The 27,283-nt window shown below is 40.5% G+C and overlaps 1 protein-coding gene across 15 annotated transcripts in view; it reads left to right on the top strand.

The window, feature by feature from the left end:
• The window catches only part of CADPS2 (calcium dependent secretion activator 2), a 333,791-nt gene that overhangs the window by 39,046 nt on the left and 267,462 nt on the right, over positions 1–27,283 (top strand). For all 15 annotated transcript variants that reach the window (XR_011139141.1, XR_011139137.1, XM_068932158.1 and 12 more), the window contains exon 2: positions 25,029–25,142. Coding sequence is in view for 13 of the 15 variants with exons in the window: in XM_068932158.1 (XP_068788259.1) it covers positions 25,029–25,142 (114 nt within the window). In the remaining 2 variants the exon portion in view is untranslated. The remainder of the gene's footprint in view (positions 1–25,028; positions 25,143–27,283) is intronic.

Below are 27,283 nucleotides of genomic sequence, written 5' to 3' on the forward strand. Positions count from 1 at the left end.
GATAAAGGAGTTACGGGAGGAGGTTAGTAGGCTGCGTAGCATCCGAGAGGATGAGCGGGAGATTGACAGGGCGTTCTTGGAGACTGTTCAGCTCCAGGAGTCCCCACCCGCCACTGCAGCGGAGTTGTCAGAGGGCTCAGCACCGTGTGTAAAGGTGCATCATAACGCTGTGGAAGAGGGCTGGAAGCTGGTGACCTCTCGTAGAAGGAGAAAGGCTCTTGCTCCTCCTCTTGCTCTTGTTCTCCTCCTTGAAGAACAAGTTTAGCGCCCTCCAAGCTGAGGAGAAGCTGGGCATGGCTCCAAGGGAGGCAACTGGCCTGGCAGACCCTGTGCCGTGCAGGAACCCCCGGAAGAAATGGCGAGTGATTGTTGTGGGTGACTCCCTGCTGCAGGGGACAGAGGCACCTATCTGCCGACCTGACCTCTTGTCCAGAGAGGTTTGCTGCCTGCCAGGGGCTCGAATAAGAGATGCCCTGGAAAGACTGCCAAGGCTTGTCCATGCATCGGACTACTACCCTCTGCTGCTCTTCCATGTGGGTGCTAATGACACGAAGGGCAAACTGGAAACCATCAAACAGGACTTCAGAGCTCTGGGAATGGTGGTCAAGGGTCTGGGAGCCCAGGTCGTTTTCTCCTCAATCTTGCCTGTGAGGGGGAAGGACGGGAGCAGGAGTAGACGAGTTTTCCAAGTTAACAACAGGCTGCGCCGCTGGTGTTGGCAACAGGGCTTTGGTTTCTATGACCATGGGACCCTGTTTGAAGATCAACAGCTGATGGGGAGCGATGGGATCCGCCTTACCAAGCGGGGCACGTGTGTCTTTGCCAACAGATTGGCCAGCCTGGTAAGGAGGTCTTTAAACTAGGCAAGATGGGGGAAGGGGAGTGGTATAGTGGCAGGGGAGTCAGTAAAACACCGCTCAAGTCAGGATGCCTCCAGCGGGTGCATGCAGCCAGGGGAGACAGCATGGAACATGGCTATGGAGGATCCTCTTGCACCTCTCCTGGGAAGCTTGCATGCTTGACTGGCTCTCTGAAATGCCTGTATACCAATACACGCAGCATGGGGAATAAACAGGAAGAGTTAGAGATCTGTGTGCGGTCGCAGGGCCATGATCTCATTGCAGTGACAGAGACATGGTGGGATAGTTCACATGACTGGGATGCTGTCATGGATGGCTATGTGCTTTATAGGAAAGACAGGCCAGGAAGGCGAGGTGGTGGAGTTGCCCTTTATGTGAGGGAGCAACTAGAATGTATGGCGCTTTGCCTCGGGGTGGATGAAGAGCAAGTTGAGAGCCTATGAGTAAAGATTAAAGGGCAGGGTAACATGGGTGACACAGTGGTGGGGGTTTACTACAGGCCACCTGACCAGGAGGAAGTCATCGATGAGGCCTTCTACAGGCAGCTGGAAGTAGCCTCACGTTCACAGGCCCTGGTTCTCCTGGGAGACTTCAACCACCCTGACATCTGTTGGGAAGACAGCACAGCTAGGCACAAACAGTCAAAGAGGTTCCTGCAAAGCATTGATGATAATTTCTTGACTCAGGTGGTGGAGACGCCAACGAGGAGAGGTGCAATGCTACACCTTGTACTAATGAACAAAGAAGGTCTAGTTGGAGAGGTGAAGGTTGGGGGCAGCCTTGGCTGCAGTGACCGTGAGATGGTGGAGTTCAGGATCCTGCGAGGAGAGAGCAGGGCAATGAGAAGGATTGCAACCCTGGACTTCAGGAGAGCTGACTTTGGCCTCTTCAGGGACCTACTTAGGGGAATCTCACGGGGTAGGGCCCTAGAAGGAAGAGGGGTCCAAGAAAGCTGGTTAATATTCAAGCATCACTTCCTCCAGGCTCAAGATCAGTGCATCCCTCTGAGGAAGAAGTCGAGCAAAGCGGGCAGGAGACCTGCATGGATGAGCAAGGAACTCCTGGCCAAACTCCAACAGAAGAAGGAAGTGTACAGAATGTGGAAAAGGGGGCAGGCCACTTGGGAGGAATACAGGGACGTTGTCAGAGTGTGCAGGGATGCGACAAGGAAGGCTAAGGCCCATTTGGAATTAAATCTGGCAAGGGATGTCAAGGGCAACAAGAAGGGCTTCTTCAAATACATCAACAGCAAAAGGAAGGCTAGGGAAAACGTGGGCCCGCTGCTGAATGGGGCGGGTGCCCTGGTGACGAAGGATACAGAGAAGGCAGAGTTATTGAATGCTGCCTTTGTTTCAGTCTTCACTGCTAAGGCCAGTCCTCAGGAAATTCCAGACCCTGCAGACAGGAGAGGAAGGCTGGAGAAAGGAAGACTCTCCCTTGGTGGAGGAGGATCAGGTTAGAGATCTTTGGTCCAAACTTGACATGCATAAATTCATGGGCCCCGATGGGATGCACCCACGAGTGCTGAGGGAGCTGGCGGATGTTATCGCTAGGCCACTCTCCATCATCTTGGAAAGGTCCTGGAGATCAGGAGAGGTGCCTGAGGACTGGAAGAAAGCCCATGTCACGCCAGTCTTCCAAAAGGGCAAGAAGGAGGAGCCAGGAAACTACAGGCCTGTCAGCCTCACCTCCATCCCTGGAAAGGTGATGGAACAGCTCCTCCTGGAGGTCCTCACTAAGCATCTGGAGGACAAGAAGGTGATCAGGAGTAGTCAGCATGGAATCACCAAAGGGAAATCATGCTTGACCAACCTGATAGCCTTCTGTGATGGAATGACTGGCGGGGTAGATGAGGGGAGAGCAGTGGATGTTGTCTGCCTGGACTTCAGCAAGGCTTTTGACACTCTCTCCCATCACACCCTCATAGGTCAGCTCAGGAAGTGTGGGCTAGATGAGTGGACAGTGAGGTGGCTTGAGAACTGGCTGGATGGCCGAGCTCAGAGGGTTGTGGTGAATGGCGCAGAGTCAAGTTGGGGGCCTGTGGCTAGTGGTGTCCCCCAGGGGTCAGTCCTGGGTCCAGTCTTGTTCAACGTATTCATCAGTGACCTGGAGGAAGGCACAGAGTGCACCCTCAGCAAGTTTGCTGATGATACTAAAGTGGGGGGAGTGGCTGACACACCAGAGGGCTGTGCTGCCATTCAGAGGGACCTGGACAGGCTGGAGAGCTGGGCGGAGAGGAACCTCCTGAAGTTCAACAAAGGCAAGTGCAAGGTCCTGCACCTAGGCAGGAATAATCCCATGCACCAGGACAGGCTGGGGGTTGACCTGCTGGAAAGTAGCTCTGCCGAGAAGGACCTGGGAGTGCTGGTGGACAACAAGTTAAACATGAGCCAGCAATGCACCCTTGTGGCCAAGAAGGCCAATGGGATCCTGGGGTGCATTAGGCAGAGTGTTGCCAGCAGGTGGAGGGAGGTGATCCTGCCCCTCTCCTCAGCCCTGGTGAGGCCTCCCCTGGAGTACTGTGTCCAGTTCTGGGCTCCCCAGGACAAGAGAGACATGGCGCTACTGGAGAGAGTCCAGCGGAGGGCTACCAAGATGATTAGAGGGCTGGAGCACCTCTCCTATGAAGAAAGATTGCAAGAGCTGGGCCTGTTCAGCCTGGAGAAGAGAAGATTGAGAGGGGATCTCATCAACGTGTACAAGTATCTGAAGGGGGAGTGTCAAGAGGATGAGGCCAGCCTCTTCTCCGTGGTGCCCAGCAACAGGACAAGAGGCAACAGGCACAAACTGAAACACAGGAAGTTCCATCTGAACATGAGGAGAAGCTTCTTTCCTGTGAGGGTGACAGAGCATTGGAACAGGTTGCCCAGAGAGGTTGTGGAGTCTCCTTCCCTGGAGATATTCAAAACCCATCTGGATGTGATCCTGGGCAATATGCTCTAGGTGACCCTGCTTGAACAGGGAGGTTGGACTAGATGATCTCCAGAGGTCCCTTCCAACCTAAACGATTCTGTGATTCTGTGGTTCTGGGAATGTAGGATTTCAAAAATGATAGCTTCCTTAATTATTCTTGATAACTATCCTGTTAAGGTACTGAGCAACTTGATCTATCTTTGAAGTTAGCTTTGTACTGAGCCAGAGGTTAGACTAAATGACTTGCAGACACTCCTGCCAACCTAAATTTCTCTGTGGTTGTGTCAGAACAACTGATGTTTAAACGATTAGATTCATTTGATATTTCATATTAAAATTTCCAGGACTGTAGCGTGATTGATCACACATGTGATTGCATATTAGGAAATTAGTTTGTTGAATTAATTTTTGAACTTATAGTTTGTACATGCTCGGAAAGGACAATTTGACTACTCTGAAACAAAGGCAGACTTTTCTATTTCTTAATACTATCTTTTACTGACTTTGAAATTTATTTTATAAATTCAGATTGAAGATTCTAAGGTTCAGAATTCACCACTTGCTTTGATTCTTTGTCCTGTTTGGACTGCCAGGTTCTAGGGAATTCATTAACTAGTGGTTTTATATATTGCAACACTAGTTTATGTATCTTTTATGGTCAGCGTGTTCAAGCAAGCTAATCAACCACCATTGTTTCCTTTTATTAATTAGAATACTAATGATCTTATTTTTTTCCCCTGGTCTCCTGCTAAGGTATTTGTGAAGCAGTCTTGCACAACAGTCTTAACAAAGTATCTTCAGTTCTGTGTTATTAACTCAAACACTTCTGTTAAGCTGCTAGTTCTCTTCCAAGACTTACTGCTTATTTGTTTAGCTCTTCTCTTGAGATTTAACTTCATTTGTGTAAATGAGACCACCCTATTATAGAAAAGAGTGAAACGAATTAATTTGGTTTTCTGTTAATTATTTAAATGTTTTCTATTCTGCAAAAATGGTACACACGGGATACTTTTAACTTTGAAAGGTGTTGCTCACTAAGGTAATCGTATTTTAAGATTGGTCAACCTATTGCTACTGCCCTGACAAATACTGCTGCTCTGTTTATTACATTAGAGTTTTTTCAATTTATTGCTGTTTTATTGACTTAATTAAAATATCTGCTACTTTTGTAAAATTTTAACGAACTTGTGATCAAACAGCTTAACTGTCTGCACAGTCAAGCTGAACTTATTAGAGTACCTTGGGATGGGAACTGTCTTCTAGATATCTGATATTCTAGGGAGGAAAATTTATTTTAGAATTGATGATTAACTTGCAATTTAGTGTGTGTATAGGAAGTATATTTGGATGTTTTCCCTGACTGCAAAATCAAGCACACAGTTCTGTAATGTTTGTGTTAAAATTGCTTGTGTATGTGTAACATACTACTGTGTATTCTATGTATTAAGGTAAATGTCAAATGGAAAAAATATTTTCTGACTTCAATCAGTATGACAGCAGTGCATAAATATACGGAAGGCAATTTAAGGTCGTAACTTTAATTCTGTGATTTTATTTTGAGTCCTTGTTTTTGCAATTTGAATTTAAACATAACTTCAGTATACAACTTCCTAACTTTTAAAACCAGGTTCCCTAATCACTACATTTAAACCTTATATATCCCAGAACAAGAATTCCGATATTTTACCTTCAGAACAAACTTCATTAACTGTCTGCAAATGCCTGTTATTACAGAAGGAGAGATAGACTACAGGTATTGTTATTAACGTATTGATCGTGTTTGGGTCAGACATCTTGACACACACAGACACTTTTCTAGTTTCTACGTGCAAAAGCAGGAAGCTTCCAGATCTTTATAGCTGCTGATCCTAAACAAAGCTTCACAGGGAAAGGATAAAATAAATCTGAAATCTAGGAATTTGATTTAACTTCAAAGATTTGCTGCAAATGATGTTGTGATTTACAGCATCTATTGGATATTGCATGCATCTTTTCTAAATGGACACAATGCTACACAATGAAAATTACAGATCATTACCAGCTTCTTCTTTACTCATTTAAAATCACAAATATTTAAAAATAACAAAATGAAAGAAAATTGTATTGGATATGTTGTCCTACATCATACAAAGAGCTAGAAGCAGTACTGGAATTCTGATAGCTTGCTACATAGCTAATGGGCATCAGTTCTTCCAAACTGAGAATGTTTAAAATAGATGTAGTGTTGCTTTATCAGAGAGATTTTTGGTCAAACAACATAAAAAGATTCAATCACTTGATGTAGTCAAGTGTTTCATTTCTTTCACTGAACAATACCAGATGCTGAAGAGAAAAAGAAAAGGGTTTTAAAACTTAACAAAAACAACAAACCAAGCCAAAACCCCAGACACACAGCTTTCTAATAATTGTGCTCTTTTCTTTACCTCCTCAGTTCAAGTCCAAGTTTAGCAAGTCCTGGAAATTCAAGATTCATCTTTTTTGGGTGGTGTTTGTGTGGAAGTGCTCTTCTATAGGCATGAGTGCTGGAAAGCAAATCAGTAGTAGTGTGGTGGAATGGACTGAAGACAAGTAACATAAAGCTGAAGTGCATTAGGGAAGAGAAAGGGTGGGGAGGATCATTTTGTTGGGTGGGGGAATGAAATTTGTAGGAACTGGTATTTTCTAATCATTACTTTATTTTTCTTTACTCATTTTTAGCCAAGTTGAAAGATTCAGTTGCTCTGTAAGAAAAAGCTCAGCTGCTTTACTGTTATATTCAGCCTTTAAGTTAAAACTCATTTGTACTGTACCAGTCTAGAGTTTGCTGCCCTCCTTCCCACTTTTTCTTACAAAATTGGAAAGGTGATAAGGAACTACATGTTGATGAACCAGAAAAAATTCTGACACTGTATGGAGTTTCTTACCATGCTGACATAAGCTAACTGTGCTTGTAGATACATGACTAAATGAAGATTGTTGTTGTGAACACACTGTGTCTCAGTAGTCAGGATGATAAATTTCAAACATGTATACACAATACCAGCTCAACTGTGCTCTGTTGTTAACAAAGAAATCCACGTGAAGATTTTTGGGCAAAACTGATGCTCAAAAATACTAGGAAAAAAAGCATTTTTTTAATCCAGCCCATAGAGGCGGGACATGAAACTTATTTCAAGGTAAGTAAAGAATTTGACATGTTCTGTTATCATGTGTAGTAATGGAAAGGTGAAGTGAGGTCTTCAGACTGAAGTTATTAGGGTATCTTTCCTTTAATTGTTTTGCAGTTTGAGTGTAATTCATTTTGAATAAAATAAATGGGAATATTCTAGAGTCAGGATATTGAAACTTAAAGACTGCATATTTAGCAGTCCAGATAAGTTGTACATCAGAATACTTAGACTAAGAAGCACTCAGTTCTTCTGAAACTCCCCATAAAACCCCAGCCCCTCCCCTCAAAGAAACAAAAAGCCCTACACAACTACTCTCCCCATGCATACTTTAATGGCTATGATTTGACAGTCAAGACGTTATTTTTAAAATATTCATAAAGTATTTCTTTTTCTTTTAAGAAAAAAGCACTGCAGTGAAGTAGAATTGTATTAGTAGCTCTTATGTGGAATTGTTTATGGTAAGAAATGCAATTAAGTCTTTGCCATGACAGTTCTTTTGTTCTGCTGTGGACTATGCAGTAACCAGTGCCTTCAGACACTCCTTGCCATTTGGTCCCTGGTGAGCTTGATCTGACTCTAATAGAAGCAGGAGGTTTTTTTTCCTCCTCTTCTTTTGATGCTATAGGAACAACTGTGCTTGGGTGCCTTAATCATGCTTTTAGTCTCAAGTTTGGAGTTTTGCATAACTAGCTGTATTTTCTCTATTTGTAAGGCGTAGTTCTGGAGAATGACTGAAATCTGTAAGATAAAAACCTTGTACTTGCACCCATAATTCTAATATATTTGGACTCTTCCTAGTTTAAAAAAGCCTATAAACTACTTTGTATAGACAAACACTATACCAGGAACTCGGTTCCTGATACAGGTAGGAAAAATGAAGTTGTAGCAGCAATGTATGTACTTTTAAGGGATTTAACACAAGATCTTTTAGCTGTAGTACCTTATTCAGTGAGAACGTGACATCTGTATTTTCTGCTACTGCCAAGATAGGTTTGGAGAGGAACCTTTAAAGAATGCAACCTTGTTGTTAGGTAATTTATCCAGAAGACCTGGAATGCGTGCAGCATCTCTTAGACAACTAAATTAAATTAAATTGATTAAATTTAATCAATTTTACTTAATTGAAATAGTACTACCACTTTCTTTGACTATAGAAGTGTTACCTGTATCTGCCAGTCATGTGCATTTGAATTTTCCCTGATTTACTCTTCCTCTTTTCTGTCCGAGTATCTTCCACTGTTGATCTTTTTAGTGAATAACTTAGCTATTTATACCTAGAAAAATCATGGACATCAGTCTTGAGAGTAGTTTACCAATAGTTTTCACAGAGGTGGGGTGAGTGGTACAGAACAGATGGAACCAGACCCTCATCAGAGATGCACAGCAAAAGGCTAAGATGCAAAAATCACACGTTGCTATACAGGAAATTCCAACTAGACATGAGGAAAAAAAATTTTCATGGTGAATGTGGTTAAGTACTGGAGCAGGTTGCCCAGAGAGTCTGCAGAATCTGCATCCCCGGAGATGTGCAGAGCTGGCCTCGACAAGGCCCTGAGCACCGGAGTAACAGTAATGCGGGAACTCGGAAGCTGGCCTTGATTTGAGTAGGAGTCTGGACTAGATGACCTCTACAGATCCCATCTGTCTTACATTTTGTATGATTTTTGTGCATGAACAATGCGCAAATGGTGTGTACCTGCACAGTATGCTGGATGCTTCCAAGAACTTTTGGACTGATTTATTTGGGCATATGCATACCGACTGTATAGTGTATTCAGACGTGGACAGGAAAACAGATGTGTCTCAAAAGCGTGGGATATACTAAGCCTTGGTGACATTGCCCCAAAATAAGCAATTGTTAGGAAAATCCTAGAAAGTAGTATGTTCAAGTGCACCAGCTAGGGAGCAATGAGGCAAGCTTATTTTGTGACGTGATTTAGAACTGTGAACTGGTTGAATGTGGTTGTCAAAGCGGACAAGAAGCAGGATGGTAACGATGCCTGAATGCCTGAGCACTGTAACATATGGTCTCCTGTCTTGGCTAAAGCTACGGAGGGTGCCACTGGTACTGTAGATGACATGTGGGAAGTGAAACCTCATATCATAGGAAATACTCATAGAAAAAGTCTGGTGACTGTGTAGACTTTTGATGATGTCAGAATACCCACTGTGGTTATTCTGTTTTATAGTGTATTAATCATAGTTATTGTCATTTAGCCCGGTTAGTATGTATTTCCCTGAAATACAGCATATTTGCTTCAGGTAATGGTTAACTTATGGAAAACTTAACATGACTTTTTTTTGTTCTTTTTTAAAAAATATTCTTAACCAAATAAGGACTTGACTAAAAATTATACCTCCGTAACAGCTGAGTTGGATCATTAGTGAGTTTATTTGTAATTCTTAGAAAGCTAACTGCAGTTTTAAAGTAACTATTAAAACATAACCTTTGGGTATTATGTATATAGAGAGGAAGAGGTTGAATTATTGCTTCATACACTAACCGTAGCTCAGCCTCAGTTATGCAGTCTTCATCAAGATCATTATAGTAAGCTCTTGAAGGCTTAAATTTCTGTTTTTGGTGGCTTAATGTATTGGAGCCAAAGATTGTTCCACTGTTTGGCGTAACCAGAAGCTTTAGCTATTGGTAGTCAGCTAATTAATTGCGGTATGTCTGTGTTTGCTTGTTTGCAGTCATCTTCACCCTCTGCTCTTTTAACTAGGTGGGAAACAATTAACAGTTATTTCATTCTTTTTTATTTTGTTTAGGAAGACTTTGTTCTTTGTAGGGGAGAAAGAAATAGCAACAGTTTCAGAAGATTAAAGCAATAAGATGTGTATGAAAAACCCTTTTCAGTTCGTTAGGTACATATTGCGAAATTTGTGTTCAAATGTTACTGATTTGTCCTTTGTGGTAAGATATTTTGGTGTAACTGATTTTAAAAAGAGGCACCCCAGAAGTAGAAGACATTGCTACTTTTAGACAATCTGTTTCCCAAATCGCATGAAACAGCTCCATAGATTTCAAAAAAGGAAAAGACTAAAAAAGAACATAGAATCTCTGAACTTCACAGGTTTTCTATTCTCCAGTATTTCTGAAGTTTTTAACTAGATGAAAAACAAAGATCTAATTTTTACTTTAAACATTTTTTTTCCTGGTGTGAGCAGTAGTACCTATGTGTCTTTGAAGGAGGTATATGTTACCTAGTTTCTTACCTTTCTTTCTGAATTACTTTGATTCCTAATTTTTATATAAATTAGATTGGCAGTATTTTAAGGGAGTGAAGTGGCTCTCCAACCCATAGCTTGTAATATGTGCCTCAAAAGCACCACACTGAAAATACCTGTCAGCACAGAAGTTAAAGTCAATCGAGAATAGTTCACTGATTCCATTTCTCCACTTCATAAATTTGGGAATGAATTTCAGCAGATTTAAGGGGAAGTGTTCCCAGTAGATGGTTTACTGAATGTTCAGGAAGAAATCAAATAAGGAGGAAACAGCATCTCCACTCATTTCTCTGCAGCCCCCATTACTGTGAGGGCTAGTCTCCGAGTGCTGTGCCCATTAGGAGTTTTTCTTCTATCTTTGTACTCCCTCTTTTCTCCTTTTTGCTCTTGTCTGTGAAAATGTGGCATGGAGCATTGCCCCTTTGTACTTGAATTGCATCAAGCTTTGCCCTTCCCTTGAGCTGGCCTGTTTCAGTGCCAGAAACTCTGGTAAACCCGATACTTCAGACATTTTTTCTGCTTCTCCGTAACTGAATGAATTTCATCTACATATGTCTTTTTCCCACTCTGTTTCTTAACATTATAAAATGAATTGTTCCTATATAAGCAGAAACTTTCGAGATGTTAGTAGATATCAAGATATGAGTAGGTGATAAAGAGCAAAAGCCGGTTTATAACTTAGACTTCATTGTCTCCTTCATACACTCAAACCAAGATTGAAAACCAATTGTTTCAAAATTCTTTGTATACATAAAAACAAGTGATCTTTAAACAGTTACCAAATTGTGTTCATAATATTATTTTCCTAGACTGTGTTCTCTCACCTGCTATGTTCTAAACAAAAGGTCATTGAATTTTCATAATATTTCCCACAACTAGATTTCCTATGACTTCGTGTGGTACTTTCTTGACTATTTCCCATTAACTAGCTCATAATCAGAAACGTGAGACTTCTACAATATTTATTTGATTTTGATCTGACTCATTTCTTTTCCTCTGCACTTAGTTTAATAAATGAACATATCCCAAAATACTATGTCAATCCAATTCCCTTTCAAACCTTAATGAACAACCTGTGACGAGCTAATTAGGGATATTTGTAACAGCACTAGATTTGATCCTTAGTAATGTATTTATCTGAAAAAGTTATTAGATGCTGTACTGTCTTTTGAACAAAGAGGAAATTAGCATGTATGAGTTAGAATTTGGAGTTGCCAAAAATAAAATTCATCCATTGCTATACAGTGTCATTCAGGGGAAGAAACCCCTGATGCTAGCTTAAGTGATTTGATCTTTGACAAATGTTAGAAAAGAGGAAATGAACACGATACTACTTGTTGGATGGTTCCTGGGTTAACTTGAGGGTCAGCAGAATATTGTTGCTGTACTAGGATTTCCACACTTAATACTGTATCAAGTGAGAGCACAATTAATTATTTTTTCTGTTTGAATGCTTAAGCCATGACAACCTCCTGTTCGCTGTTCAAACCCTGATGCTCTGCTTTGGATCTTGCACTATCTATTCCTGCTTTACCTGGCTCTTGCCCTGCACTGTTGCCTTTTCCTGCCTGTCTCTTGTTGCATTTTATCAAACCTAATTCCAGAATGTGCCTCCTGGGAAGTACTGTAGTGTAAGTTAATATTAGAAGAGTCTCAAGTTGTCTGCCATTCTACTCTTTCCCATCACATTCTCACATTTGTACTACGCTTTCGTTTCCTAGTAGGGAAGTGACATAACAAAGGAACACTGAGGTTTCACAGAAATCAGCTGTTCTGCCAAAGACTCGTGAATTGTACCCTGAGTATAGAAATAACAACCTTTGGAAAAATTAATCAGAGGTAAATCTTTAGATTCATTTGTTTTGTAATGAAAATACATTCATTTAACACGACTTTTTGCCTAACCTAATTATTTGGATTGTCACGTTGGAAAATGTCTTGAGGTCTCTATTCTTCTTCTTCTTTTTTTTTTTTGATATCTGTAGGCTGTTTAAAAAAAAAAAGTACTTGAATTATGCTGTTCAGTGTAAGGATGAAGACATGTCAATAGTAAAATTACTTCTTTTTTCTATCATAAATTGCAAAAATTTCTTTAACAGGGAATTAATTTTTTTTACTCCTAGTAACAGCCTGTGTTTATTTTTGAATTGGTTATCTATGTATGGAGTAAACAAATCTGTAGTATTATGCCATACAACCTTGTTGTTTGTTGTGAGTCATCTGGTTTACTCATTGCAGAGAGCAAGTTACCAGTACATCCAGCGTGGTACAAAGTCATGTTTCAATTGGCAGACAGTCAGCTTTTGTTTTTGATATTCTGTCCTGTTTAGTATTCAATGCATGGAAGAGAATGTGATGTAAGGGAATTGGTTTGCTATTTTACAGACTGACTCAGCCATTTAACTCTCTTCCCTCAAGGCATCAAAGACTGTAATAAAGGAAATACCTTTTGCCAATAACTTTCTATGGAAATAAACGCAGCTTAATAACTTTTTAAAATTAATGCTAACGTTACTGCATAGTGGAGAACACCTTAATTAAACTTTTCTCTCCCCCCTCCCCCGTAAGTCTGCGTTACTGATACTGAAATCTTATGTAAATCTGATTTATAATCAGAGATGAGATTTCTCTCTCCCCCCCTCTTTCCCCCAGTTGAAACTCCAACTGAATGGTGATTTCTTTCAGATAATGTTTCTTTTGGGAAAGCAAAATTTTTCTGTGTTAACTTTTTCTGCTTGTTTTTAAAGTAACAAAGTCAAGAAATTCTCCAGACCTTCTCCATAGTCCTTTTTTTTTCACCCAGAATTAAATTTCTCTCACCGCTTATATTGTGCATTGCTATATATTTAATGATCCTTATCACTTGCACAAGAGGGCCTATGGAATACAACCATAAGGGTTTTTAGGAAAATATTATTTTGAAAATAAAATAAAATATCGTTATGCAGAAATATTAGGGACCTAAACCACAAACTTTCTCTATTAAACAGATTTGGAAAAAATGAATCTACGTAAAACTGATGATGTGTCTGAATTTTTTCTCACAACTCTCTACCTTCTTTTTATGGTGCAAGAAAGAAGTAGGTATTTGTGATGGTGAACAATCTTATCTTGGGAAGACAGTAGTATATTTTCCAGTGGGTAGAATTAAAAATACTAACTCAACTAAAAGTAGGTTTTGTTGAATATAGGAAAAGTTGGATCACAGGAGAATGCAAAAATTCTACCTGGAAGAAGGCAGAGTTGAGCTAAAGGGAAGGTTTAGCCTTCTAGGTTGAGAAGTGCGGTGTCCGTGACTAATGAAGGAAGGGAGGGGTCTTGAGCATGGACAACATTAAGAGCCTCAATAGAGGGTTGTGCTGACCCCGAGTTGACAGATGCACACCGTGGGAGAGATACCACAATGACAGTGTAACACCACTTGTTTTTTCTAAGTCAAATCTGAAGTGGAGGAAGGAGAAAAGAGAACAGTGGTCATCTGCTTACGTTAGCCTTTTGAACAAGATCTACCTGTGCATTTTAGCTGAGATGGATCCAGAGGTGATACCTTCTGCATCCTCCCTGAAACATCTGTGAGGAGGAGTCTTCAAGTGAAATACTGAAAGAATAAATGGAAGAAAAAGAAGAATAATGACAAAATTGATTTATGAAAGCTGAAAGATTAAAATTTCAAAAGCAGTGCAAAAATGGGAAAGTTGAGGATACAGCATGGGCTGTATTTGGAAAGAAATAATTGAAAATATTATGAAAGCTCCTTTATACTATCAAGGAATGGCTTTATGTGGCTTGTGAAGGGTGGAGAAATAGTGGAGATATACAGGGAGAGGTTGTAAATGGTGAATTTACTGATCCTGTTTACAGAGTAGTGTAGTTTAAAGGTACTTTTGTATTCATTTATGTTGGGGGAGTATTGTTTTTTGAGGTGAATGGGGGTCTTTTTGCTGACGACATGCCTAATGTAAAGAGAAGAGAGGTGAGAGAGAGAACAGCACACGGGGGAGTCTGATCACCAAAGCAAGTGAGAGGGGTAAAAAAAAGAGTGAGAGCAGATGTGAAGGGTGACAGACAGGGAGGGTGACTGTGAGGCACCGGCAGTACTCTAACCATAAGGAGTTGGTAAGGGTCAGGACTGGGTCTGGAGGAGTGGTCCATCAGGGTCAGCCTCTGTCCAGCGCTCACCCAGGAGGTCCATGGTGATGAGGCAGGCCTGAGGCCAAGCTGAGAAGTCCAGTCAGCGGGTCAGGGTGAGGGAGGCAGGAGATGGGCTGCCGACGAGGCAATCAAATTACCACATGATTTAGTCAGATCCAAAGAGAAGCCATGTTGGATTACTTTATACAGCTCTTTCGCAAGGGAATGGGGAATAAATACTCAGGAATGAATTTCATAGATGACAGTTGGTAGGTTCTATGGTAGCAAATGGTGGGACTCCACAATTTCAAATGACTAAAAAGAAGGAAATATTTAACTATGTAAAATGGGAAAGAGAGTCCAAAATCTTCATTAGAAGGAAAAAAGGCAAAAGCAAATGTTTTGTTTTTTTATGTGAGAAGCTGCTGCCTCCCTTCAAAAAAGCAGAGAAAGATGGGTTGCGGAAAAGTTGCTCATATGGAAAGGTTTGAACGATGTGAATGAGTAGCAAGCAAAGGAAGTAGCAGAGCAAAAGGCAGCAAGTAGAAATAGGATAAAAGAGCAGTAAAAAAAAGAGCATTCTGATTCAATGTCAGGAAAATCCTGACAATAAGATGTTAGCTACATTGTAATTTTCCAGTTTAACGATCATGAAGATCCAACTGCTTGGACTCGCTAAAACGGCGTTGACAGCCATTTATTTGTGCTTGTTCTACTGATTTTCTAGGAGGATTTTTTGAGTACTTTTTAAAGGCAATTTCAATCAAGTGTTTTCTTGTGGCTCTAATAGTTATATAAGGATTGTCCAGGGAAAGATAACTTTGGATATAATTAGCATACCATTCTCTTGGTCTTCTCTTAAGAAATGCGTGAAGCCTGAGAAATCCATTTAGAATGTGAAAAATGAACATTTAGAGATTACATACACTCTATATTCATTCCATTTTTTTTAATGTTATAGCTTACAGTACAGAAGAGACAAACTCATTTTTCCAGAAAGATGACTCACTTTACACTAATGAATGAATCTATTTTACCTGTTAATAACGATGCTCTAGAAGATGTCAGCAGACTTCTAAGAGTACTGTGTGCGCACTTTTCACAGACTAAAATAAGGAGGAAACCGTACTCATGTAATTAGTATAATCTAAATGAGACTGACTATGGAATGCTCAATCTGGACTGAGTCCAGTGTATGTACTCCTGACAAAACATATGTTTGATTGTAATGTGCTCTCAGAGCATACTGCTATCTTTGTTTCTCCTTTGGAAGGCTCTTTTGTTCAGTTCAAGGATTAGAAACTAATTGAAGTACTGCTTAAGACTGCAGTCAGATTTCATTATAAAATCTGTATTGCACGCGCAGTAGTTTGAGCTGTGTAAATTAAGCCCTGAGAATTTTCTGCGCACTGACCAGAAGGACTGTGGTGTCTTAGTCTGACTTCCTAATTATGTGCATTTAAAAAATAGATCCTGTTGTTCCTTTTTCAAATCCTTTCTTTCAGCTAGAACATTTCACTCAGGAAGATGTTTCATTGTATTTAAAAGTCCTAAAATCTTGTTTGCTTAACAAATTTTGTTAAGCAAAACCTACATCAGTTGGGCCTACTCCAGAGTGGGTGACCTGCCGACAGAAAAGGCTGAGATACTCTAAACCTTCTTTGGGTTGGTCTTTACTGAGAAGGTCTACTCTCAGGCTTCCTTAGTCTTTAATAGAAAATGTTGGAGGGGAAAGGTCCTATGCATGGCGGAAGATCAAGTTAGGGAGTTTGTAAGGAAACTGGACACTGGTCATGGGGCCAGACAAAGTTCTTCCAAGGGTGCGCTCTGTCACCTTGAAAAGGTGATGCAGGGAGGTCCTTGGTGACTGGAGAAATATTAAGCCATTTTTAACATAAGCAAGAAATCTTCAGCAAGAAGGGTCTGGGGAACCAGAGGCTTCACTTTATTCCCTGGGAATATTATGGAACAAGTTCTCATGGAAGGCATTTTCAAGCATATAAAGGACATGCAGATGATGAAGAAGAGCGAGCATTGATTTCCAAGTGCAAATCATGCTTTTAACCAGTCCAGTTGCCTTCTCTGATGAAATGTCTGCCTCTGTGAAAGAGGGCAGAGGAGTAGATGCCATTTACCTTTGACTTTAGCAGGGTTTTTACACAGTCTTAATATCCGTGTAGCCCGATTGAAAAGTGAACTGAATGCATCAATTACAAGATGGTGAAAAACTCTGGACCATTAGGCTGAAACAGTCATTATTTTGCAGTCTTAATTAGCAGATGGTTAAAGTATGTTCCTCAGGGATTGATGGTGTTGAATTTCATCAGCTGACCTTGAAAATAAAATGGAATGCAGCCTCCACAGATTTTCAGATGATGTCAAATTGAGAGGCACATCAGTAGTGCAGAATGGCAGGGCTGCTATTCGGGGGACTCTTGACTTCCTGGGTAAATGGGCCAACAAGAACCTCCTGAAGTTCAACATGGACAAATGCAAAGCCTCGCACTTAGGACAGACCACCTTGCATCTTTTCAGATGAGGGACTGATTGGCTTGATGCCTTGCAGCAAAGGGCTGGGGATCTGGGTGGACAAGTGGAATATGAGCTACAGGGATGAAGGCTAGCTGCATACTCAGCTGCATGAGTAGCAGAGTGCAGTTGGAAGGTCAAGGGAAATGCTTTTATTTTCCCTTCTGCTTTGCACTGGTGAGGCCATATCTGGAATACTGTGTCCTTTTTTGAGTCTCCAGTACAACAGTATCAACAAACTGGAAAAAGTCCATAAGGAGGTGAAACACACGATGCCTAAAGGGAGATGGAGAGATCTGAGTTTCTTTAGCCTGGAGAAGGTTAAGGGGGAGGCCTGACTGCAGTCTTCTAGTCCTTAAGGTGGGCAGGAGTATATGAAAGATAGAGCCAGACTCTTTTCAGAGGTGCACAAGGAAAGGACAGGAGATAATGGTCACAGAGTGCAATTCTGTCTAGATAGTAGGAAAAAAACTCTGGAACTGGAGCAGCTTGCTAAAGAGTCTACAGTATCTCCATCCTTGGGGATAAGCGAAGCTGGGCTGCACAAGGCTCTGCACAATACGACTTCAGAGCAGCATAACTTCAGAGCTGACCTTTCCTTGAGATGCTGAACTAGGTGACTCCCAGCAGTCCCATGAGTCCTACATTTCTCTATGATTTTTAGCCCTTTCAGAGAAAGTAGATGGAGTAGAGACACAATTCTGCTTATTAATGAAACTGTAGATAACATTTTGTGGAAAAGAGTCTGTAAAATTACATTGAATTTGCTGAAATAATTTTGAAGCATTGTCAGAATGAGCCAGTAATCCAGAATAAAGGAGATACTTTGTTCTGGATTTTATTCTGACATTTTTTGTTATTCTTTCTCCTCCAAGCTAGTCCTAAAATATATAGCCAGAGAGTGTGATGAGCAGATAACTTAGGGTTTGCATTTGCTTGGTACCAAACAGGAGTTAACAGTGACTTAGTTCTGCTAGCATTTCTGTCACTGAGAACAGTAATTTGCGTTTCTTTTTAATTCAGTTTCTCAAAGAAGTTAAAAACTTGAGATATCTGTGAAACTGCCACACCTTTTTGTCAGAACTGACTGCAACTGGAAAATACATGCAGAAGTTACCCATGTAGGGAAGAAGCTGACGTTTGCACAGACAAGGAAGGGCTGTGTGATCACAGTGTCTCCCTAGTAAGTGGGATAAAATGGAACATTTATGTCAGTCTCAGAAAGATAAGAGTAGGTTGGAGGAACACGTATTTTCCTGATGTTTCTTGTTAGTTCAAACAGCTCTGCTGTAGTCTCCACAGCTACACTTTGAGGTCTTTGCTGGCAGATGCAGCAAAGTATCCTAGCGTAGGGTTGTTTGCAGACAAAGCTCTTCAGTGTTAACACTTTTAAGGTGCTCTTTCTGGCTACTTAGTTTGTATGTGGAGAAGTTTTGCAAACTGAGAGGGCTACCTTTCTTGCAGCAAATAGTTTTTCTGAGAAATAGTTTGAGGGGGTGCCCAGTTGACGTGTCAGGGTAGAAAAAATGATGCAGATACAGAGGAGGAGCTGTGCTGTAAAAAGGAATGAGTGATGCAAATCCATTCAGTCCAGCACTGTTTAGACTGGTGACATACGCTGCGAGTCACAGCTGTAGATCTTGGACATGATTTCAACAGTTTCCTCTAAAGCTTTGTTCAGTTTTAATTTCTGGAAAGGCAGTGGTAATTGAGGTTCCCAACTCGGGGAAAGGTCACTGTGTATGTCTCTTCCAGGAATGATTTTCATGGTAATATGCATGATCCATCATCAGAGTTTTCTGTGGAAGCTCCACTTGTATAACTTTCAGACATGACAGTCTCCCTGTGGTTTTGATAACATATAACAACTAAAGTACCAGAAGCTGCACAGGAGATGGGCCCCAAACAATGGTGGCATGGGGGACAACGAAGCATGTGTGGCCTAACTGTGCCATGTGCATGCAGCAACTCAAGGTGGAGAGGAGAGCAGTGAAGTCTGCTGCACAGAAGGAATTAATACAGTAATATAAATTTAGCTGATGACTGTCAGCTCAATCCTATAATAAATCTTAGGTAGTAGGAGTAGGTAAAAAGAGAAAAATGATTGCAACTGCACTGGCAACATCATCTCTGAGGAGATGGCTTTTATCAGGGTGTGATATTTTATTGCAGTTAGGACAAATGTAGAGCAGATGGTTTCTTTCCTGGTGTGGCATGGTCTGGAGAAGATTGAGAAAGGGTTTGTTTGTTTTGACAGCAGCAAATCAACAATTCATGTGAGCAACTCCTAAATAGTTAATTTTTTCCCCCCACTTCTTTATATCTTTTCTTCTGTCCAACAATTGAGAAGTCTGACTTTTTTTCACAAAATATTTGTTCTCCTTCATTATAAATATGTTTATTTTCTCTGTCTGTTGTTTGGCTTTCAAGGTGTACTTTAATTCTTTCCTAAAATGATACATTACCTTTGCTGTCCTCCCCCCTGCCCCCTAGAGAAAACCGATCCCAAAACCCTTTGTTCCACATAATTATTTCACAATCCTGTTTGAGAATCTTGAATATGCTGCTCTGGACTATGGAAATATATAAAATCAAAAAGTCAAAAAGCAGCTTAAGTTGCTAAGTGACAGCAAAATATTTACCCATTATTTAAAAAAAAAAAATTAAAGTGGTTAAATCAATGAATAGTAAAGGACATTGTGTGTCACTTTCCAGAGCTCTGGCCTGTGGATAAAATCCTTCCTGTCACTATTGGTGGTGGTAGGAAGCTGGGAATTACAGCAGGGTTTGGCTGGGATGAAGGATGGTGGGTAAGGCTTGAGGGGCTCTCCAGAGCTGTGCAACAGAGTGAGAATTATTTCAAATTGTGTTGCATAAGTTCAAGCTTCTAAGACTTGTTTGGAAATAAAAATAAAGCATACCCAGGTTAGTAGGGAAGCCCTGCACAGCAGATGCAGGAAACAAGTAGTTCAGCTTGAGATCCTTTAACTAGCTAATGTGGTCAGAGAATTTGAGGGGGAAGAGCATTAGATCATCACTGAAGGAGCTAGCTTTCAAGGCAGAGAGATTACATGTGAAACAAAATATAAAAAATGTACTTAACAAAAGCCCGTACCTACAAAATGAGGGTGTTTGTGGCGCTCCTGTTCTGCACTTGCTCAAGGACCACTTAAACGTGTAGGGCCTTGAGCTTATGCTCTAACTGAATTGTTGCTAGATTTTTGGTAGTTGAATTTTCTATCATCGTGGAAACGGTGTATTTATTGAGCATCACTTTAAACAGATTTGCCCATTGTATCCTCCAGTTTTGGTTTTAGCTGAGGGTATGAACAGGTGGGAGAGATTCTTCTTTAACAAAACTCAATTGATGATATCAGGAAGGATGAATCAATAGAATTATCACCAGAAGTGTTTTATCTAGCTCTGTTTATAATTGCAGTCATCATCTTCTATTAATGTTCTTGAATATCCAGATATGAGAAGAGAAAGACTTATTTTACACCCTAGTTTGAGGGTAAAGAGTAAGCAATATTGTTGCTCGTGTGATGGCAGGTCACAGGTTTATTGCTTTTCACAGGAATCTCAGTTGTGAGTTTGAAAACATGTAATAGGCAGTTGTTATTTCTTTGCTATATTTCTAAAATTGCCACAAGATGGCAATGGTTCAGAATGTTATTCTTCCAGTTCCAGCTCTTTGGTTTTCCATTTGCGCAGGAAATTGGGATGTGGCTGCACCCCAGTATCTGTAGTCCCTGGGGCACTGGAGCGGGGAGAAGCTGGTGGTGACTGAGCGGACTTCTGTCTTTGCCAGCTGTTGTCAGCTGTTGCTGTTGTCTGCGTGAGTCTGGGGCAGCACTGAGTTGCTCTGTGGACGTGGCTGATGAGAAACAGATCAAAATGCCCTAAATCTAGCATCTAATACCCTGAAGCAAGGATTTTCTTTTCTTTCTATTTTTTTCTCCCAAACTAAAGGGATAAGCAGTATTACTGTTATGCTTGGTTTTTCCTTACACGTATTGGTGTTTATTATTTAATAAAGTAAAAGCTGTGCTGTTGGAACAATGTTCTAAACTGCCCAATCAGTTTAAAATGCAGCTTCTTATAAAAGTAGAACTAAAACCTTGTGCGTAAAAGCAATTTATTGAAATTGTTAATATGTATTAGTGAAATGGAATATGAAAACGTAGAAGTATTCCATATACTTTAGAGCATACTGTCAGCATGACTTTTAAGTAGCAATGTGTTAGTGTTAAAAATACTGAAGAGGTAAAGCATCTATAACAAATCCACAAAAACTCTTTTACTGCTGTAAAAGGAATATAGATAGGACTATCCTCTTTGAAGTGCTAAATGCAAGTGAATTTTTTTTATCTTTTAAATAGTTAACTCCATGATGCTATTTTGATATCTTTGATTAGTGTGTAAATTATGAAAAGCAAAATTACTACTGCAGCTCAGACAGAAGTTATTTATTCTTAAATAAATTAAACAGCTCTTCCAAAAGTTTATTCTGTCTTACGTATATTTTATTCTTTGATAGTCTCCTAAGTTTAACGGATGTAAGGTAAGATAATTGTTACCCTTTGCAAAAGAGGTATTGGATGGAGGGGAAGAAAATTTATCTGTTGCATGGCTGCAATAAAGAGAAAAAATTTTAAGGCGGTTAATCTTTTTTCCCTGAAAGTTTTCTTTGCTTATCTTTCAACTGCATTCTGCAGAATAACTACACTGAAATTCTGAATAACTGGAATTTGGTTATTTATTCTCCCTTGAAGCAGTAGTAGTTATTTATGAAGTATCATACAGAGTTATGGTAACAAGTTCTTTATCACTGAGAATGTGAAATCCAAAAAAACAATACAAAACTGAAGCATGTTGATGAAACTGGAGTGAACCAGTGAAGCCTTACTGTGTGTTTCAGTTCATGTTCTGAGTTCTGCTTACATTTCTGGGGACATGCTGTAATATTTAAAAAAAAAAAAAAAGTGTAGTTTTTCAGAGATGTTTCTCCTAGTCTTAAAATGTGGGACAGGAGTACTGACAATAAAGGTGTAAAGAAATAGTAGATGTGAGAAGCAGAAGGTAAAGGGCTGAAAGGTCTTGCACTAAGGAGAGAGTAAATGCACAGTGGACAGGTACTAGACTAGAAGGACGCACTTAAGCTCCTTTATGTGAACTGTTGCATGAAAGAATACAGTCCAGATTTATCACCCCTAAGTTTAAGCACTTCAGTTGGGATCCTAGTTATCCATGATGTCCTTCCCTCTTCCTCTGTTAAGCAAGAGTGATAACTGAGATTGGAGTAGTTGAGTTGTTTGGCAGTGTCTGAGACTCAAGATGTCCTCTACAGACACCTGTTCCTCTCCATTTATTATAATGTGATCCTAATGCAATTTGACTTACCTTGGTGTCTGTATTTCTGAGCTACTACTTTTACTTTTTTTTTCTTAAGGTACTTGCCTTCAAATTGAAGAGTGGTAATGAATGTATTAAAAAGGGACAACATAAAGAGTAAAACATAAGAGGGAGTGAGAATTCGCTGTGTTCTGTATTCTGACAAATACCAAAATGGAGGAACTGTATGCTGGAGTGGACCACTGTAAATTAATCTATATTTTTGGCAGTTAGCACACCTGTTCAGAATGTGTGAAATACACTTCAAATTGTCCATAGTATGAGGTTTAGCTTTTCGCATTTTCCACTGGAATTATTATTTTTTAGTTTTGTTGAAGAACTTTATTCCCTTACACACCCAGATTTCAAACTAAAACATGAGTAATTTAAGAAAGATACAGTAATTCTCAAATGCCATTCAACCCTCAGAATTACTACTTGAAGTGATGAATATATAAGCAATGGCATAATAAAGGCGTTTCAATTTGTTAAACTACGATGGTTAGAAACGAGGAAGTCAGAATTAAATTTATATTTCATTGCCTTACTCATAATGTTTTTGCTTGATATGTGGGTAATAGACAAGCAAATCACCTAAAGAATAAAGTCTGCAACATGGAAACACATTTTCATAATTGCTTTGGCAGGAATCCCACATGTTGTAGTGACAGACCTATGAATATTCTATAGAATGAATTAGCTGCTCACTTAGCAATGGGGCATTGTCTGTAGGGTTGGAAGCTCTTTATAAAATCCCCTGCAAGAACAAGCATGTGCTTACATTTGAATAAAAGCCCAAAATATCCCTAGTGATTTGCGTTTTCTGATATCTCAACTCCTCCGATATCTTTAGAAAATGAGAGAAGAAATGTATCAGATAAAAGGAAGTAGCTGTCTTGCGTATTTGGGAATAAAGATTGAGTTCTCTTAGCACCAGTTAACCTGTGAGGTTCTGTATGAGGAACGGACGTCTAAAATGGGTGGATAGATACTACTTTTGGTATATGTGCAGACATAATAAAAATACTTCTGTCATACTGATTTTTAACTAGTAATGGTATGGACTGACAAGCTTTCAGTGTGTGACCAGCTATTCTCAAGTGCTCACGTGAGAAGTGCCTCAGCAACTTCCGTTGAAGTTAGCTTATCTCCAAAGGAGGCCTTTTCTTGTGTAGGGGTTTCCTGGGGTTTGTTTTTCTTTGCTAATCTTTTAGTTACAGTGAGGAACAGTATTATCCTGTATCTTGACAAGCTTGGATTTTTTTTTTTTCAAAGACGTAGTTCTTTGGCTTTGCATTGCTACCTCCTACATTTTGCAACTTCTTAGAGGATTTCTTATATCAAATACTTATATATCTATGCTATTGTTTCCTGTGAAAATGGAACAAATGGTAAGCTTTAGGTTTTGCATGTAAGTTGGAGAGAGTTTTGTAGTAAACTGCTACATGTTTCATAGAAGCAAGTCACTTGATGGACTTTAAGTAAACTTTATATAGGATGAAAAACCTCCCTCAATATGAAGGAAATAGAAGTTGTCCGAGATAGACACGTTGTCAGCATAGCAGCAATTTTGTTCATCCTGTAGCAGTGTTGTAGCTTAACTGACTTCAGTGTCTACAGTAGTGACCTGAAAGTCTTAAATCACCATTCTTACTTTAGATCCCTAAAAGTAAGAAACAATTATGCAGTTGGAATAATGTTATTTGTTGCAGGTTATCCATTACAAATAACACTTTTTACCCTTTGAAAAAAATGCTTTTGGTTTCTGGGTATACGTTTTTCTTTTTTTCTTTTTTTCAACTAAACAAAGCATGGGAAAGGTGAAAAATGCTTTTCAGTCAGTTCTATTTGAATATTTTAATGTTAAATTTAAAGCTTAAGAAATACTCACTGGGATAAAGGCTGTATATTAGTTATTAAGTTTGAGGGAAGCAAAATAACTATTCATGATTGTTGCTTTGTTGTATCAGTATGTTGGTGGCTGTCTCCTTTGATACCCCATTCTAACTTCTCTTCACAGATTTGGTAAGGAGAGAAGTATCCTCCTAAATGTTTTGAGAGTGCATATAAACTGTTGGCAAAAAGCCTGCATCTCATCACTGGAGACCTTTCAGGTTTTGCTTCTTCCCATAACATTAAATTTTGTAAACTGATAAAGTAAGTTGATTGCAAGGTTTAATCATGTAACATTCTCTACTTGGAATCTGTTTTCAATACACTCTCAACTTGGACACAAAATTCACTGAACTGAGTTTGGCATCAGTCTTGGAGATGTGCAGCTGCTGTTCCCACAGATTATTTATTTGTCTCTATAGGTAGCGGTACAACACTGGTGGGTAGAAGTCTCCTCGCTTTGTGGTGAGCATACTTGTTAAAACTTGCCTACGGTACTGCTTGGCCACTCAAAATTTTGGAGGCATCTTGGTTGTTTTTCAGCTATTTGAAGGCTGAAAAGATTTGAAGTATTTGAAAGCTGGAGCTGGGAAGTAAGTTTTGTTAGCTGGGGCTACTGCCATGGTGAGGGTCAGCCATCCAGTCCGGAGTATGTGTGGATAGTTCTTCTGAGAAATATTTTACATGCAAACCTATCCCCACTGCCCCAAGAGGTTTGCTTAAATGCTTGGTGAGTTCATGACTTGCTGCAGCAACCTGGCTTACCCAGCTGGGCCTCTGAAGAGCTGTGGCTCGCCAGCCACCGGGGAGCCTGGGCCTTTTTTCTCCAATCTGTACCTACCAAATGAATGATCTAATGCTGAGTGTTTTCACTTTGAGACTAACTGCATTTATTACTGTTTTCTTCCCTCTCCTTCTCTCTCGCATGTAGCTCAATAAGCAGCAGCTACAGATCCTGAAGGAACGTTTCCAGGCCTTCTTGAATGGGGAGACACAAATTGTAGCAGACGAAGCATTCTGCAATGCTGTGCGAAGTTATTATGAGGTAAGTTACTTGCTTTATTTTCTGTACTATTTAAAAAGCTCGTAGTATCTTTTTAATGCACATAGCTGTGAACTTCCAAATCTTCTAGAAACAGTGTGTGTCATCGTGTCGCCTCCTCCCCAGTCTACACAGCTTTGCAATTTCATAAGTTTAAATCCACTGCCTGGGCACAAGAGATAAACTGAACTGGAAAATACCCACTTGTTTTGAGGGAGGAAAAAAGAAAGGAAACAAAAAACGCCTGGTGCTAAACATCTTTCTGGCAGTGTTTGATTCAAGTAGACACCACTATCTTTATCTCCATATGTCTACGTTACTCTTTTAATGAGAGCTTCAGCTGTCAGTTCTCATCTTGAGAAGTGCATCTTCTGATTTTCAGTTATTATAGTGCAATATTTTTGGAGAGAAACCGCTCGTTCCCTCCCCAAAGGAACAACGCTTCCAATGCAGCTGGGCCAAGCTGTGGCTTCCTGGGGATCATCTGTGATTGCCAGCACCACTGCCAATCTTTAGATGTGCTTTTTAATTGCCTAAGGGATAGGTCTCGTCCTGAACTAAGATGACAGTTCACTGTCCTTTTCCTAGCATCAGAAACACAAAAGAATACATAAGAATGTATTTTGTGCTATTAGCAAATGGTATTGTGAATTCATTTGTCTAATGTAACTTCAAACTTGTTTAGTGAATCACAAGGGCTGTATAGAATCACAGAGTGGCCAAGGTTGGAAGGGACCTCTGGAGATCATGTAGTCCAACCTCCTGCTCAAGCAGGGTCCTCTAGAGCATATTTCCCAGGATCACGTCCAGGCAGCTTTTGAATGTCTCCAAGGAAGGAGACTCCACTACCTCTCTGGGAAACCTGTTCCAGTGCTCTGTCACCCTCCCAGTGAAGAAGTTTTTTCTCAGGTTTAGGTGGAACTTCCTGTGTTTCAGGTTGTGCCCGTTGCCTCTTGTCCTGTTGCTGGGCACCATGGAGAAGAGTCTGTCCCCATCCTCTTGACACCCTCCCTTCAGATACTTGTACACGTTGATGAGATCCCCTCTCAGTCCTCTCTTCTCCAGGCTGAACAGGCCCACCTCTCTCAGCCTTGATGCTCCATGTCCCTTCATCATCTTAGTAGCCTTTCGCTGGACTCAGTCCAGGAGCTCCAAGTCCCTCTTGTACTGGGGAGCCCAGCACTGGACACAGTACTCCAGGGGAGGCCTCCCCAGGGCTGAGTAGAGGGGCAGGATCACCTCAATTGACTTGTTGGCAGCACTCTTCCTAATGCACCCCAGGATCCCATTGGCCTTCTTGGCCACAAGGGCACATTGCTGGCTCCTGATCTCCAGGACCTTTCAAAAATGATGGAGAGTGGCCTAGCAATAACATCTGCCAGCTCCCTCAGCGCTTGTGGGTGCATCCCATTGGGGCCTATGGATTTATGGATGTCTGTTTGCACAAATGATCTCTAACCCGATCCTCCTCAACCAAGGGAGAGTCTTCCTTTCTCCAGACTCTCTCTCTTGTCCCCAGGGTCCGGAATTCCTGAGGGCTGGCCTTAGCAGCAAAGACTGAAGCAAAGAAGGCATTCAGTAACTCTGCCTTCTCCGTATCCTTCGTTACCAGGGCACCCGCCCCATTCAGCAGTGGGCCGACATCTTCCCTAGTCTTCCTTTTGCTCTTGATGTATTTGAAGAAGGCCTTCCTGTTGTCCTTGACATCCCTTGCCAGATTTAATTCCAACTGGGCCTTAGCCTTCCTTGTTGCATCCCTGCATACTCTGACAATATCCCTATATTTTGCCACGAGCTCCTTGCTCATCTATGCAGGTCTCCTGCTTGCTGTACTGGATGTTATCTTCTGTGTTAAACTGGTATTTCTTTTAAAGGATCTTCCTCCTTATTTCACTCTACCACATCATTTTCAAATTTTCTAACTTTATTTTTAATATATTATTTGTCCTTAGTCCCCCTCAGCTTTCTTTGTTAGTAAATGAAAATTTTCTTCATGGAGGAAAAGGTGCAACTTATGTTTTTGCTTGGCATCATGTACTTTAAATTATGTTGCACACAAAAAGGAAGGGATAGGAGTGGGCAGATGGGCTTCCTGTCACAGAACAGTGAGAGTTTCCCCAGATCACAGTCTGATCAGCACTGAA

This window comes from Struthio camelus, chromosome 1 (assembly GCF_040807025.1).
Source record: "Struthio camelus isolate bStrCam1 chromosome 1, bStrCam1.hap1, whole genome shotgun sequence".
Taxonomy (NCBI): Eukaryota; Metazoa; Chordata; class Aves; order Struthioniformes; family Struthionidae; genus Struthio; species Struthio camelus.